This window comes from Oncorhynchus tshawytscha, linkage group LG22, assembly GCF_018296145.1.
Source record: "Oncorhynchus tshawytscha isolate Ot180627B linkage group LG22, Otsh_v2.0, whole genome shotgun sequence".
Lineage (NCBI taxonomy): Eukaryota > Metazoa > Chordata > Actinopteri > Salmoniformes > Salmonidae > Oncorhynchus > Oncorhynchus tshawytscha.
In genome coordinates this window covers 22531503-22547744 of record NC_056450.1, presented here as the reverse complement: position 1 = coordinate 22547744, position 16242 = coordinate 22531503, and the positions used below count along the sequence as shown (strand labels likewise).

The window sequence follows — 16242 nt, the reverse complement described above, 5'->3', positions numbered from 1 at the left end:
ATGAAAGCACCCGATGAGCATACAGTTATCATCATTGTTGGCATCCCAACCATCACTATGGAGACTTGGTGGCAGTGCACTGCCAGAGGGCCCCAGAAACAGTGTTCATCTAGGCCTCTGGAGGGACAACAGAGCAGTAGGGGGTCCTACTATTGATCTCATTATTACAGTTATTCTGGGATGAAAGCAGAGGAAATGCTTGTTATTCATACTATTGAAAAATAATGTTACTTTATATTCCACCAGCAGTTAAATGATGGTTTAAATCTGTCTCTGAGAATGGTGGCATACTTATGTAATAGCACTGCTAATAGATAATAGCCATTACAAGTTCTCAAAATTTATGTTGAGGATGACTGGATTCCAATTCTTTTATGGTAAAGACATGCTTGGACAGCAGTTTTTCTATATGGGTAATAGTCTCCTGTACATCCAGAGCGGATGGACTTCAAATATCTAAACTGGAAGGGAAAGAAAAAGGTGTAAGATCATTAAGCACTATCTCCATGTTTAGTGAGTGTTGATTCTCTCCCTCCCTGTTCCAGCTCTGTGAACGATAAAACGCTGGGCCCCGGTGCCGTCTGTGATTCCATGCCATATCCTGGCTCTGCCAAGGATGCAGCCATGGTAGCCCTGGCACCACAAAGTGCCTTGTTTGCACTATGCCCAACCTAGCAGATGGCATATCTTGCAGAAATGCCCATCTTCGGCAGGCAGGCAGGCGGGCAGGCGGGCAGGCGGGCGGGCGGGAAGGATGGATGGATGGATGGATGGATGGATGCTCTTCCAGTAGGATGTTTTGCAAGGCTGACAACCTTTCATGTACTATCTCTGTACAAATCCGCTTTGATAGGTTTTATGTAACATTGTTACATGATCCCTGGCGGAAGCTCACAGCTACTCATGACTTACTTTATGATATTATTCCATTATTGGTCTTTGAAGATTGCCATTGCAGCGTGTTAATCTATTATTAATGTGCTTTTTAGGAGCTGGGGTGACTATCAGCCTGCATTAGACCCTGGAGAGGCTGGTAATAACCCTGTAAGGGGTTAACCAGGATCTTTGTGCTGTGTGTGTGCACAACTGAGCAAGAAGACAAGTACATTAGAGTGTCTAGTTTGAGAAGGAGACGCCTCACAAGTCCTCAACTGGCAGCTTCATTAAATAGTACCCGCAAAACACTAGTCTCAACGTCAACAGTGAAGAGGTGACTCTGGGATTCTGGCCTTCTAGGCAGAGTTCCTCTGTCCAGTGTCTGTGTTCTTTTTCCCATCTTAATCTTTTCTTTTTATTGGCCAGTCTGAGATATGGCTTTTTCTTTGCAACTCTGCCTAGAAGGCCAGCATCCTGGAGTCGCCTCTTCAATGTTGAGACTGATGTTTTACGAGTACTATTTAATGAAGCTGCCAGTTGAGGACTTGTGAGGCGTCTGTTTCTCAAACTAGACACTAATGTACTTGTCCTCTTGCTCAAGTGTGCACCGGGGCCTCCCACTCCTCTTTCTGTTATGGTTAGAGCCAGTTTGCACTGTTCTGTGAAGGGAGTAGTTCACAGCATTGTACGAGATCTTCATTTTCTTGTCAATTTCTCGTATGGAATAGCCTTCATTTCTCAGAATAAGAATAGACTGATGAGTTTCAAGAGAAAGAAAGTTCTTTATTTCTGGCCATTTTGAGCCTGTAATCGAACCCACAAATGCTGATGCTCCAGATACTCAACTAGTCTAAAGAAGGCCAGTTTTATTGCTTATTTAATCAGACAACAGTTTTCAACTGTGCTAAAATAATTGCAAACGGGTTTTCTAATGATCAATTAGCCTTTTAAAATGATACACTTGGATTAGCTAACACAACGTGCCATTGGAACACAGAAGTGGTGGTTGCTGATAATGAGCCTCTACGCCTATGTAGATATTCCATAACAAATCTGCCGTTTCCAGCTACAATAGTCATTTACAACATTAACAATGTCTACACTGCATTTCTGATCAATTTGATGTTATTTTAATGGACAAAAAATATGCTTTTCTTTCTAAAACAATTACATTTCTAAGTGACCCCAAACTTTTGAACGGTACTGTATGTTTTTTTTTTCTATTATGAATTTGAGGGAAGCATTTGATAAATAAACCACGTCCTGGCCCATTTTGAAACTAGTCTACTCACGGACTGCTAATTAGCTTATTTGTTCAATAACAAGCTTGTTCAGTCATGCTACCTTAAATCCCCAAAGTATCCGTTTTATCCTAGTGGAGAGGGTGGGAAAAAAATACATCGTTTGATTAGGGTGTAGTCCTGGGTAGATTTAGGCTATGGCATGTTGTCTTCTTGAGATTTTCTGTTTAATTTCTTTCTTTCACATTAGCTGATGTAAGTCAGTGGAACAAGTCCTATTCCTTATGATGGGCTACCATATTATAGGATAATTAGTGTGCTTGTCAGTAAGAACAGTACTGTTATTCCTTTTAGTATTTTATTATTCCACTTCTTCCCAATTTTGATGATGTAACTACTTATTGAAATCTAATATGCCTACTTGGGTGTTTGAAAATAAATGACAAGAGGCTATGCATCTTTGTCGGCATTCATGTAGGTAGACTATGTCATTGATTGTAAGTCATGAAAACGAGAATATGCTGTATTGAAATGACTGTTATCCTCAATTATTTAGTCATTTTAGTTGTGTGAAAGCTGCTAGGCACGAGATGGTAAGAGGTCTCTCAATAGCTCATAAACACAAAAGATCTTGCCTATGTATTGTAAGATGATAAGTATCTGCAACTAATCAGCCTCAACCACCTTTAGATTTGTTGTGAAGGTGGGGCAACTTGGAGAAATTCATTGTTATAGCAGGAACATTTTCAAACCCCCTGCACTTGGGGAACATAAACCCCTGCACTTGGGGAACATAACCCCCTGCACTTGGGGAACATAACCCCCTGCACTTGGGGAACATAACCCCTTGCACTTGGGGAACATAACCCCTTGCACTTGGGGAACATAACCCCTTGCACTTGGGGAACATAACCCCTTGCACTTGGGGAACATAACCCCTTGCACTTGGGGAACATAACCCCCTGCACTTGGGGAACATAACCCCCTGCACTTGGGGAACATAACCCCCTGCACTTGGGGAACATAACCCCCTGCACTTGGGGAACATAACCCCCTGCACTTGGGGAACATAACCCCCTGCACTTGGGGAACATAACCCCCTTGCACTTGGGGAACATAACCCCCTGCACTTGGGGAACATAACCCCCTGCACTTGGGGAACATAACCCCCTGCACTTGGGGAACATAACCCCCTGCACTTGGGGAACATAACCCCCTGCACTTGGGGAACATAACCCCTTGCACTTGGGGAACATAACCCCCTGCACTTGGGGAACATAACCCCCTGCAATACTTTCTTCAAGACCTATTTTAAAGGGATAGTTCACCGACATGAATTCATGTTTAACAAAATTCTTAGTAGATCTATGTTCATCACACAGTGCACCAGACTGATGCATTTATCTGTTGAAATTCCACCTCTGGCTTTGGGCTAAGCCCCCAATGTCCTGAAATCCTAGAAACCCCCCTGGTAAACATGTTCTATAAGCAGAACTGTATATGTTATTTTATGGATTTGGCCAGCTAAGAAAGGCAGGGGTTTCATTTGAAACATTGCCTAATTGTTTACCAGTAAATTTGGGCTGAATTAATTATATTTGTGTCATCCATTTCCTGCAAAGCTTTGCACCAGCCGGCCTATACTGTCCAAATATTGTTTAAGTCTGAATTTAATAGCATATAGCCTATGTTTGTAGTAGGCCTGTGCATCCTCTACCTATTTCTGTATTTATGTTTTTACCTGTGCTTCTTGAAACGATCTACAAGTCTGGGTGGCAGCAGAGAGCTCTAAGTGATGCTGAATTTCCAGACAGCGATTCGCCACAGACAGAACCGCTAAAGCTGGGCGGAGAAAAAAACTCGCGAGCACACTTCCACTCTGTTTCTACCACTTCGAACCACTCCGGCGAGATAGAGTTGCATATGTTAGTGCAATATGAGTAGAAGATGTGCCAAAACCTAAACGGAATTAACCATAAAACATCATTAGGCCTACAGCGTGTTATGTTATTGTAGCCTAATTTGCCGTTTCCATCTCTATGCGCTGTTAAATCCGGTTTAATAGGGATTGCTGTAGTTTATTTGTTTGCAGTTGTGAGATAAAAGCTCGACTTCTTCTGCCTTTTCTGATAGGGGTTTCATTTCTGTTTTTCTGTAGTTGTCAAAGCGGAATGAATGACAAAGACAAAGGCGGATGTTAATTCGCCAACTCACTTTGTCTCGCCGAAGGAAAGGAGACACAGGCACAAAATGGAAAGCGGGACGGAGAGCGCCGACAGCGGGCAGGCGAAGCCTCAACAACAGCACCAGTTCGAGCAACAGCCCGTAGTGCAGCCCATTCAAGTCAACGCAAAGAAAAAAAATAATCGGGCTCCATCACCCGCCAGACCCAAGGATGTGCCTGGATGGTCCCTCACCAAGATCCGTGGAGGAATCGGTACACCAACACTGAGCGTTAAACCAGGATCCATACATTTAGGCAGCCGGGTGTCCAGGCGTAGTCCGGTTAGCGGGAAAGAGACGAAATCTGAGAAAGGAAAACTGACGGGAAAATCCACGGTATCGGTAGCCAGTGCCCAGAAGAGCAGCAGTAAATCGATGAAAGGTGTTCGGAGGAAGGTGTCCGATGCGAGCAACGCCTCCGACGACCAGAGCAAAGACTCCGGTTGCGCTGCGGGCAAACGTTCGTCAACGGATAGCAGTTCCGAGCTCTCCGATTGTGCCTCGGAGGAGAATAAACTATCCACGGACGCTCTGAGTAGTGACACCGAATCCAACAACCGAGGCGAGGGTCTTGATGGCGATAAACCAAGCAGTAACTGCGGACATGGGCCACCGGATAGGGGTAGTCGTGGTGACCATCACGCCAAGACCCCAGTGGATAAGGACCGAATCTCCCTGGGAGTGGAGACCGTAGGGGGGAGCATTTCTCCCGGGGATGAACGGTCTCTCACCTCGTTCGACAGCCGGGTGCCTGCCAGCACATCCCTAGCTTTCTCCGACCTGACGGAAGAGTTCATGGATGGCATGCATGAAGAATTTGTCAGAGAAATTGAGGAACTGAGATCAGAGAACGATTACCTAAAAGTAAGCATATGTTTTCCAGATGTTCTTCAACTACAGAAATGCCTCCCTCAGATTGCTCTCATTTGTGAAAGAAAACAACAACAAAACCCTAGTCTCCAAGAACTGTTCTGTTCAAGGGGCAATCTGTAGTTGCTACCTACATTTTCTACGTATAAATGAATGATATTGTACTAATTGATTCTTGAAGAAAATAACTTAGAAATGCCCCATGAGCTTAGTTCAACTGTCATAGTCCCACAGACAACCCAAAATATAAGCTTGTTTTACTCCAGTGTTTGTAAACAAACACTATATGGCCTCAAAACATGTTTAAAACATGGACTATGCATGGTCAAAACTATAATTTTGGATGGTCAGTACTTGCAACCATATCTTTGTCTGTGAATTTGAAAGTGGTTACATTTGTTCAGCCCCAGCCTTCAATAGGTACTGAAACGGGGCGGGGAGTTCACTTTGTTGTTGTTTCAACTGCTGAATGCAGATTTAAGAGATGGAGCCGAACTACTGTTTTCATTGGATCACCCAAAAAAAATAGACTCATTTGCATAAAATATCACGCATAATTACTGGTCTGAACTTCAAGTTTAAAAAATCAGGGCAAACCCAAATGGGCCACATAGCCAACAACTTCTTAAGGGCAAGATTGTTAACTCATCCTCACTCTTGTCCAAAAACAACAACAAAATACCACCCTTTGAAGGCACAGCGACTTAGGGTGGTCAGTGTTATCTCAGAATATAAACCCAATGTTTTCTCAGCTGATGATGGTCAGGTGGTTAGTGAATTCCCAACACATCAGAGGTGGTTGGAGGTGGTTTCAGGGGCTCATCCGTTACGCACGGGATGATTACAGTGACATGGTTAAGACAGCTTGACTAATTGTATTTTATCATCCAATATCATTGCCACACGTCACGGAGACTGCCTCAGTGGGGGAGCTTAATAATTCATTGAATTATCCTACAGGCCTGTGTGCAGAGGCGCGCCATGACAACGGGTTATCCAATCAACTTCTAGGTTACCTTAAGCACATTTTCTTTCTTTAGAATTAGAATGATGATTATTATGGTATACATAGGCCTCCCTAGGCTACTATGTGGTGGCCATCTAAGATCAAAAGTCCACCAAAGGTTCACTAGGACAGTCATGCACACTTCCACAATCATGCTAGATTTTTTGATTGATTGCTGCCCATGATCATCAAATCCAGTTGACTGATTGATATTTATTTTACTAGGCAAGTCCGTTAAGAACAAGTTCTTATTTTCAATGACATCCCTGGTGGAACAGTGGGTTAACTGCCTTGTTCAGGGGCAGAACGGCAGATTTTTACCTTGTCTGTCTGGGGATTCGATCTTCTAACCTTTCGGTTACTAGTCCAACGCTCCAACCACTAGGCTACCTGCCGATTACCACAGACAGCCATGGGGAGCCACATCCTTTTTTTTTTTATTAGTCAGTCTAATTCGGCATAAAAATCAGGTCATGCGTGCAGCCATAGTAGTACCAGACCTCCACCGCTGCATTCATTCATCCCCTGCTTCTGTTCTCAGGTCCTCTACACACCTGTCGGACTATTGCAGCTGTTTTCTGGAGGTAGCCTGCCTCGTGCAGATGCTGCAGTCGAGTGTGCCTACTGTCCTCATTCCACACATCATTGTTTGTACCGGGCTGCACTAGTGACGAGCTCTGCAGTGGTTGACCCACATTCCCCTGTCTTCTATCAGAGTGCGCTGCACGGCAGCCCTCCGCACATTAGCCATGCAATAAAATGCTTCTATTTACTACTACTACTACTACACATTTCATCCACCACCACCCTTATAAATATTTGATCTGCCTTATCACTATCCCGTTGTCAGGGGGGTTGAGGGATTTGGGCTAATGCCTCTCAAACTGCACACTGTGTTGTTATGTAAGTAGTAGTAGGTAATGCCAGGTTAAGCCCCTAAGGCTTTTTGTGTTTGAAATAAATCATAAATCATAACATTGTTATTATTCAGGTATTTGTCAGCTGGGAAAAGTTCAGTTCTGTATTAATCTCAGTGTTCTGTAGGGGTTTACCCCTAGACTGGTTATGTAGACTACCAGTTATGATGGGGTTGTTATATAGCATTGTTAATAATTCTGAGAGGAAGATACACATCCTGCCAAGGAGACAGTGACAATGATGGTGTTGATGACTGATCAGATGCTGACATATACTGTACATTAATGATTAGAATGAGTATAATGATTGGCTCATCAAGACCCTGTATATGGTAGGTAAGCATTTCCAACTATTCTCACCCCTCTTCTCTCCTCCATCCTTCCCCCCTCCGCTCTCCTCCATCCTTCCCCCTCCACTCTCCTCTATCCTTCGCCCATCCTCTCCTCCATCCTTCCTCTCTCCTCTATCCTTCCCCCTCCTCTCTCCTCCATCCTTCCCCCATCCCCTCTCCTCCATCCATCCCCTCTCCTCCATCCTTCCCCCCCCTCTCTCCTCCATCCTTCCCCCATCCTCTCTCCTCCATCCTTCCCCCATCCTCTCTCCTCCATCCTTCCCCCTCCTCTCTCCTCCATCCTTCCCCCTCCTCTCTCCTCCATCCTTCCCCCTCCTCTCTCCTCCATCCTTCCCCCTCCTCTCTCCTCCATCCTTCCCCCTCCTCCTCCATCCTTCCCCCTCCTCTCTCCTCCATCCTTCCCCCTCCTCTCTCCTCCATCCTTCCCCCACCTCTCCTCCATCCTTCCCCCACCTCCTCCCCATCCTTCCCCTCTCCTCCATCCTTCCCCCATCCTCTCCTCCATCCTTCCCCCATCCTCTCTCCTCCATCCTTCCCCCATCCTCTCTCCTCCATCCTTCCCCCCTCTTTCCCCAGGATGAGATGGAGGAGCTGCGCTCTGAGATGTTGGAGATGAGGGATATGTACATGGAGGAGGATGTGTACCAGCTGCAGGAGCTGAGGCAACAGTTTGAGCAGGCCAACAAGACCTGCCGCATCCTGCAGTACCGCCTCCGCAAGGCCGAGAGACGCAGCCTCCGCGTGGCCCAGACGGGACAGGTAGACGGGGAGCTCATCCGGACCCTGGAGCAGGACGTCAAGGTGAGGGGAGAGGGAGAAAATCTGGATGGAACTGTCTTTGTAAGGGTGGGGTGTGTCTGTCATCATCGACTTCGATGGACAGCTAAGGTGGTGTGTGTGGGCATGTGTGTGTGTATGCGTGTGTACAGGCCAATGCATAATTCATATGTTAGCAACACAAACAGAAACTTGAAGAGATACTGATCATTGGGTAAATCGCTAGCATTTAGGTGTTCACAGACTGGAAACTTCAAAGATGTTTCAACTTCTGGAAACTTCAAAGATGTTTCAACTTCTGGAAACTTCAAAGATGTTTCAACTTCTGGAAACTTCAAAGATAGGGGGATAACAGATCATAGGACAAAAGTTACATTTGGCTTTAAATGCATCCATTCACAAACCATTGATGGGATTTCTTGTTAGGAGAGACATTTCTGGTTGTGGGTCTTCCTACTGACCTGAGGCTATGGTTACACATCCCAAATTCACAGCTGTTTGTGAACCATTTCCATGTGACAGTAGCACAATGAGGTCTTTCTCAGAAATCGGGGAAGAGAGGGGGAGAGGAGAGTGGAGGGTGATGATGTCATCCCCGAAGGCTGGCCGCTGTCCCTCATTAAAGACGGTCCAGTTGTGTATCTTTAAAAAAAGAGAGAGAAAGAAACGGGAAGAAAAGCACCCCTTCTTTCTGGCAATCAAAATATTATGCCTCTGAGCGGTGTTTCTGTGCTGACTCTGGGGGATAAGGAATTGGTCTGGCTCCCGAGTTAGGTCCTCAGCAGCCAATCGGGGCACAGCGGGAGGGCGCAAGGCTCTCCAGGCCGGGGGAAGCCAGTCAAAAAAGGCTGTTAACACAGGAAACCAAAAACAAACCACAGGGATGTGACCCCGGCGGCCTCTGCTCTCCGCCATCTCTCTCTCCGTATTCCTAAACAGCCCAGTCTCTCAACACATACCTGATTGTTTCCTCTAGCTACCAACTACACCAGGTCAAATGTTCCCTTGTTCCCTCAAATTGGGTTTAAACACTCCCATGCCCTCCCGACTCATTTCAAACTGAATTCATCTGAACAGTGAGGCTGGCTTTGTTCTCTGACAGTAGGGGTTAATCAAGCATCAAACCAAGCACTGGGGAAGGAAATGTGTGTCACATGTTTTAGAGGATTTAGGCTATATGTATTCCTAGTGATATTTGAGACCTGTCCTGTACCAGCCACTGTAAACCCTCTTTAACTTGAACACTAGCACGCTATGTTACATTCAGTGGATACAAGTTGTTTCAACACATTGGGGAAGGTTCTTTAGACCAAAAAAATACTCAGTCTTAATTAGTCACATAGTACTCAACCAACATCACATAAAATAACATACTGTAAGTTGATAAGGCTGTGGGAAGGGGTGTGTACCCTTGCATGCATACAGTTTTCACATGTGTGTGATATCTGGAGATGGTCATGGGATACCCCTGGTCATTTTCTGGCCTCTCTGACCCACTGTCATAATTCCAGAGCTATGAAACATCTGGGTCTGATACAGGAAATAGAAAACAGTGAGGTCTACCACAATGTCAATGGGATATACACTAAGGGAAATACAGTATTTGCTCCAAGAATGTCCAGTAGGATATGGAATTAGTCTTGCATTACACTGTCTGGGTCAGTGGTTTTTCTTCAAGGCAGCTAGCTAGCTTCACTGTTTACTTGGCTCAGGTGTGAAAGATACCATATCCTTCCCTTCTGAGCTTCACATATACAGGATGTGTGGGCTGAGATTCCATGTACTCATAGCAATAGACAAGTTGCATATTTTATTTTAATTCCATTTTTTATTGAACCTTTATTTAACTAGGCAAGTCAGTTAAGAACAAATTCTTATTTACAATGATGGCCTACCAAAAGGCAAAAGGCCTCCTGCGGGGATGGGGGGCTTGGGATAAAAACATTTTTTTTAAATATAATATAAATATATATATAACAATATAAATATAGGACAAAACACATCACAACAAGAGAGACAACATAACACTAAATAAAGAGAGACCTACGACAACAACATAGCATTGTAGCAACACAACATAACAACAACATGGTATAGTAGCAACACAACATGGTAGCAGCAGAAAACATGGTACAAACATTATTGGGTACAGACAACAGCACAAAGGTCAGGAAGGTAGAGACAACAATACATCACACAAAGCAGCCACAACTGTCAGTAAGAGTGTCCATGATTGAGTCTTTGAATGAAGAGTTTGAGATAAAACTGTCCAGTTTGAGTGTTTGTTGCAGCTCGTACCAGTCGCTAGAGGAGAGGAGCGACCCAGGGATGTGTGTGTTTTGAGGACCTTTAACAGAATGTGACTGACAGAATGGGTGTTGTACAGTATGTGGGGGATGAGGGCTGCAGTAGATATCTCAGGTAGGGGGGAGTGAGGCTTAGAAGGGTTTTAGAAATAAGCATCAACCAGTGTGTCTTGCGACATCTATACAGAGATGACCAGATTACAGAGGAGTACAGAGTGCAGTGATGTGTCCTATAAGGAGCATTGGTGGCAAATCTGATGGCCAAATAGTAAAGAACATCTAGCCGCTCGAGAGCACCCTTACCTACCGATCTATAAATTATGTCTCCGTAATCTAGCATGGGTAGGATGGTCATCTGAATCAGGGTTAGTTTGGCAGCTGGGGTGAAAGAGGAGTGATTATGATAGAGGAAACAAAGTCTAGATTTAACTTTAGCCTGCAGCTTTTATATGTGCTGAGAGAAGGACATTGCACCGTCTAGCCATACTTCCAAGTACTTGTATGAGGTGACTACCTCAAGCTCTAAACCCTCAGAGGTAGGAATAACACCGGTGGGGGGAGGGGCATTGTTCTTACCAAACCACATGACCTTTGTTTTGGAGGTGTTCAGAACAAGGTTAAGGGTAGCGAAAGCTTGTTGCACACTAAGAAAGCTTTGTTGTAGAGCGTGGGGCCTAACACAAAATCCGGGGAGGGGCAAACTGAGTATAAGACTGTATCATCTGCATATAAATGGGTGAGAGAGCTTCCTACTACCTGAGCTATGCTGTTGATGTAAATTGAGAAGAGCGTGGGGCCTAGGATCGAGCCTTGCTGTACTCCCTTGGTGACAGGATGTGGCTGAGACAGCAGATTTTCTGACTTTATGCACTGCACTCTTTGAGAGAGGTAGTTAGCAAATCAGCCCAAAGACCCCTCAGAGACACCAATACTCCTTACCCGGTCCACAAGAATGGAATGGTCTACCGTATCAAAAGCTTTGGCCAAATCAATACAAATAGCAGCACAATATTGCTTAGCATATAGGGAGGGAAAGGAGAGGTTAGTGAGATAGGGAGATGAGGGTGGATTCCCTCTCTCTCTCTCCACTTTCCCTCTCTCCATCCCTCTCTCAGCAGCAGACAAATAAATCATATATGCCATTTAGCAGACACTTTTATCCAAAGCAACTTAGAGTCATGCGTACATGGATTTTACATATGGGTGGTCCCGGGAATCAAACATACTACCCTGATGTTACAAGCGCCGTGCTCTATCAACTGAGCTACAAAGGACTGCAGATAACAGCTGGGCAGCAGTAAGAGCAGCATCCTGGAGATACCATACACATAGAAACCGTCTCCATGTGTCAGCCAGGCAGGCTCCCGTTCAGAGAGCCGATTGGCTTGCTCATGGAGTTCCAGGAAGTGTTGTTGATCCCTGTGCCTGCTGCCTGCTCAGCACGGCACTAGCAGGAGCGTGTGTGGGATGCCCACAATGTGGATTATACTGTAACCACTAAACAACTGTCGTGCAGAGGTTGGCTCTTTAACAGCTGGGGAGCCTTTTTATATATACACAGAATGGAAGAAGATGTACTATTCTCTGTTTCTGGAGGCTGCAACAGAAAGGATAACAACTAGATGATAGGTACATAAAAGTGCACCAGTTGGGTGAGCCTGTTCGCTGATACTGCAATACTGGATCCCATCATCATTTAAATAGCTAAGATTTATAGTATATACTCTATATAGTATATACTCAATGCTTTCCTAGAGTATGCTCTCATTTGTAAGCACTTTCTTAGCTCATTAAAGTAGAAAATACAATATCTCTTTAAGACATACTTTACAGTAAAGTCAGTAAGGCATCAGCTAATCAAGTTGGCAACATTGCAAATGGCAGCCTATTCCCTAAATAGTGCTCTACTTTTGAGCAGAACCCTATGAGCCCTGTTCAAAAGTAGTTCACTACATACGGAATAGGCTGCCATTTGTGACGTAGCCATGGCCAATGCTTTACACACTCCCCCATCCTGCGCTTACTGCCAACATGCAAAACCCTGATGATAAAATGTACAGGGAAGTCTTTGGAAAACGGCAGTGTGAGGAACAGTTCTAGCTGTGACAATGCTGACAGGCAGGATCAGAGAGCGAACAGGGATCTGCTTCAGCAAGCACACACACACACACACTCTAATGCACGCATGCATGCAAATACACATACGCGCATGTAGACACACACACACATACATACACACACACACACAAAAATACATGAAAGACACCCTTTTGATGGTTAAATGTCTCCTTTTGATTTTGTCTGACTCTGTCCAGTGGATCACAGAGAATAGAGGGCATCTCAAGTGTATAGGTAGGAGGGCTGGCTGATAGATGTTTGAAGGCTGAGACTTGACCATAATGTACCAGTCACTCCCCCCTACATACACACTGACTGTATGCCTGTCACATCCTCTAGTGCCAGCTGGGGCCTCTCTCACCAATGCTAAAACCGCTCGTTGGGTGACCCTAGACGGTGATTTTTTCCAACTATTGGTTAAGGTTAAGATTGGGAGAGAGCAAGCTGATCCTAGATCTGTACCTAAGAGGGACTCGAGGTGTTTTTTCTCTTTACATATCAAAGCATTATATTTATTGGGAGGTGCAGGCAGACAAAGCAGTGTATGGAAAGGAGCTTAACTGCGAGAGGGAGAGTCCTCTCATTGAATGTGTGTTAAGTTAACAGGCCATTAATAAAGGCTGCTGTTTACTGCCAATGGGGCCCAATCACCATAAAGCATCAAAGTCTAAAAACAGAGCCTGGAAACCTCCCAGAACGCTAATGAAAGAGGCATTGATTTGACCATGCAGTCCGTCTCCCCGCCTGTCCCCCTTCTCCCTTCTACAGTACGGAGAGGAGAGGGCAGAGAGGGAGAGGCAAAGAAGTATAAGGAAAGAGAGAGAAAGATAATCACAGATTTGTGTGTGTATAAAGGTGAATACAAATGTGGTTTGTAAATAATATATTGTCTCTGTCTCTGTTGTTTTCCTTCTTTAAAAGTTAAGGACAGCATTAAAAACAGCCAAGCAACACACAAAGGGAGATACGTAGGAGAGAGTGCGAAAAATTAATTAGAGCGTGGTGGTGAACTGGGCAGTTCAGCTCAGAGTGGGCAGCACAGAGGGGCATTGTGGTTCCCAGCTGCACATTGGCTCTGATTCAGGGGCAGAGAGAATCCCCCAATGCACACACACACACACACACACACACACACACACACACACAGGCCCTGTTTCCTGTCACCCCCTTCCTCATTCAATGAGATCAGCACTGTACCATCCTATACCAATAGACTCCCATCTCATGCTATGTAGATGCAAAGAGGGAGACAAATATAGAGTATGGGTGAAAATGAAATAATAATAATGTGCCTTGTATCATTCTGTTTACATTTTCAATATAAACTGTTTCCAGGACATTTGACATAAAGATGACAATCCACTCAAATGTTTTGGATATGTTTCCCATCTATCGTATGAATATGCACCCTTGACATGTCACCTCCTTTCCATATAAACAATTAGAACCAGGCAGTTGGATTTGCTTTTGGATTGAACCACCTGTTATAGTGCCCTGTGATATACAGTCACATACACACACACACACACACACACACACACACACACACACACACACACACACACACGGTTCTTTGTTATGATCAAATCTGCACCTTATGTTGTTGTTGGCCCAACAGAAAATCATACACTCATCTGGGTAGTGTCTGTGTTTATCCCTAACTGTGTTTAATGGCCTTCCAACCGCTCAGAGGAACACAACTTTAAAGGGCCAGTGCAGTCAAAAATGTGATTTTCCTGGGTTTTATATATATTTCCACACTATGAAGTTGGAGTAATAATATGAAATTGTGAAAATTATGATAATGCCCTTTCAGTGTAAGAGCTGTTTGAAAAGACCGCCTGAGTTTTGGCCTGCCTGGTGACATCGCCAGGCGGTAAATTAGTTAACAGACCAATAAGAAAGAGTTCCAATAACAGCTAGTTTTCAGTTTGTCCCTCCCCACTCAGACCACTACCAGACAGTCTTAGCAAAGTTGTTGCTTGAGAAATTCCCTTCGCTAAGAAGCATTTTTTATTTCATTTGGACCCTTTTCATTGAAAACAATCCCAGTGAGGTACTTAATTGTCACCCAGAGATGATTTGATAATGAGTTAGAAACGGGTGCATTGGGCCTTTTAAGAAGATCAGCCGGTTATAACAGTCTTGTTCTGTAGCGACATGTCAACACATGATCATCTCAGAGCTGCTCTCTGCTCCACTCCTACACATAGTGATAATGCTGGGTCATACTATCCAAATAATGATTGATTACACACAGGTGGATTGTATTTATCATCATTAGTCATTTAGGTCAACATTGGATCATTCAGAGATCCTCACAGAACTTCTGGAGAGAGTTTGCTGCACTGAAAGTAAAGGGGCTGAATAATTTTGCACGCCCAATTTTTCAGTTTTTGATTTGTTAAAAAAGTTTCAAATATCCAATAAATGTCGTTCCACTTCATGATTGTGTCCCACTTGTTGTTGATTCTTCACAAAAAAAATGCAGTTTTATATCTTTATGTTTGAAGCCTGAAATGTGGCAAAAGGTCGCAAAGTTCAAGGGGGCCGAATACTTTTGCAAGGCACTGTATATGTGGTCATACTTTAAATAAAGGACTTTTTACAGTGTGAAGGCTTTATAGGGCATTTATAGTATGACTCATTTAGTCCTTTAGGGTGACTCTGGATCATGGCATGTGGATCATACTGATGCTGACCACCCTCCCTCATGTCTTCTCTCTCTTCTCTCCTCCTTTGGACGTCAGGTGGCTAAAGACGTGTCCATCCGGCTGCACAACGAGTTGGACTCTGTGGAGAAGAAGAGGGGTCGTCTGGAGCAGGAGAACGAGGAGCTGAGGGTCAGGCTCCAGGACCTAGAGGTGGCCAAGCAGGTCCTGCAGGCTGAGATGGAGAAGCAACGAGAGGTAAGACATGGTGGACTGCCAGGCTGGGAGGGGTGGGATTGGGCTGAGCTGGGTTTACTATGGTCGGGGCGTGTTGAGAGGTAAGACATGGTGGACTGCCAGGCTGGGAGGGGTGGGATTGGGCTGAGCTGGGTTTACTATGGTCGGGCGTGTTGAGAGGTAAGACATGGTGGACTGCCAGGCTGGGAGGGGTGGGATTGGGCTGAGCTGGGTTTACTATGGTCGGGGTGTGTTGAGAGGTAAGACATGGTGGATTGCCAGGCTGGGAGGGGTCGGATTGGGCTGAGCTGGGTTTACTATGGTCGGGGCGTGTTGAGAGGTAAGACATGATGTACTGCCGGGCTGAGTTTGGTTTGGCTGGGCTCGGTTGGGTTGACCACGGCTTTGTCTAGCTGGACTGGGTTTAGCTGGGTTTGGCTATAGGTTACACTGTGTTGAGATGGCTAGGTTAAGTAGGCTTTCTTCAATGGTCCATATAAATTCACCGGGCTTGGAATAAAAAACGTTGAAGTTTGGGACCTCATACATGGTCAGACTGAACCACCATGCTATGTTGTCCACTATGTTGTGTAGAATGAAGAAGTGGGCGATTTGAGTTTTTTTTATAGAGAGTTGTGTTTTTGTTTGGACTGCTAACCATTGGGCG

The 16242-nt window shown here is 44.8% G+C and overlaps 1 protein-coding gene across 5 annotated transcripts in view; it reads left to right on the top strand.

The window, feature by feature from the left end:
- Nucleotides 1-3925: 3925 nt before the first annotated feature.
- Nucleotides 3926-16242, top strand: part of LOC112222093 (protein SOGA1) — a 73818-nt gene continuing 61501 nt past the window's right edge. For 3 of the 5 annotated variants that reach the window (XM_024384699.2, XM_024384697.2, XM_024384698.2), the window contains exons 1-3: nt 3926-5204; nt 8063-8287; nt 15438-15596. In XM_024384699.2, the coding sequence (XP_024240467.1) occupies nt 4293-5204; nt 8063-8287; nt 15438-15596 (1296 nt within the window). In that variant the 5' untranslated portion in view covers nt 3926-4292. The remainder of the gene's footprint in view (nt 5205-8062; nt 8288-15437; nt 15597-16242) is intronic. The other 2 variants (XM_024384695.2, XM_024384696.2) reach the window with 2 other exon arrangements.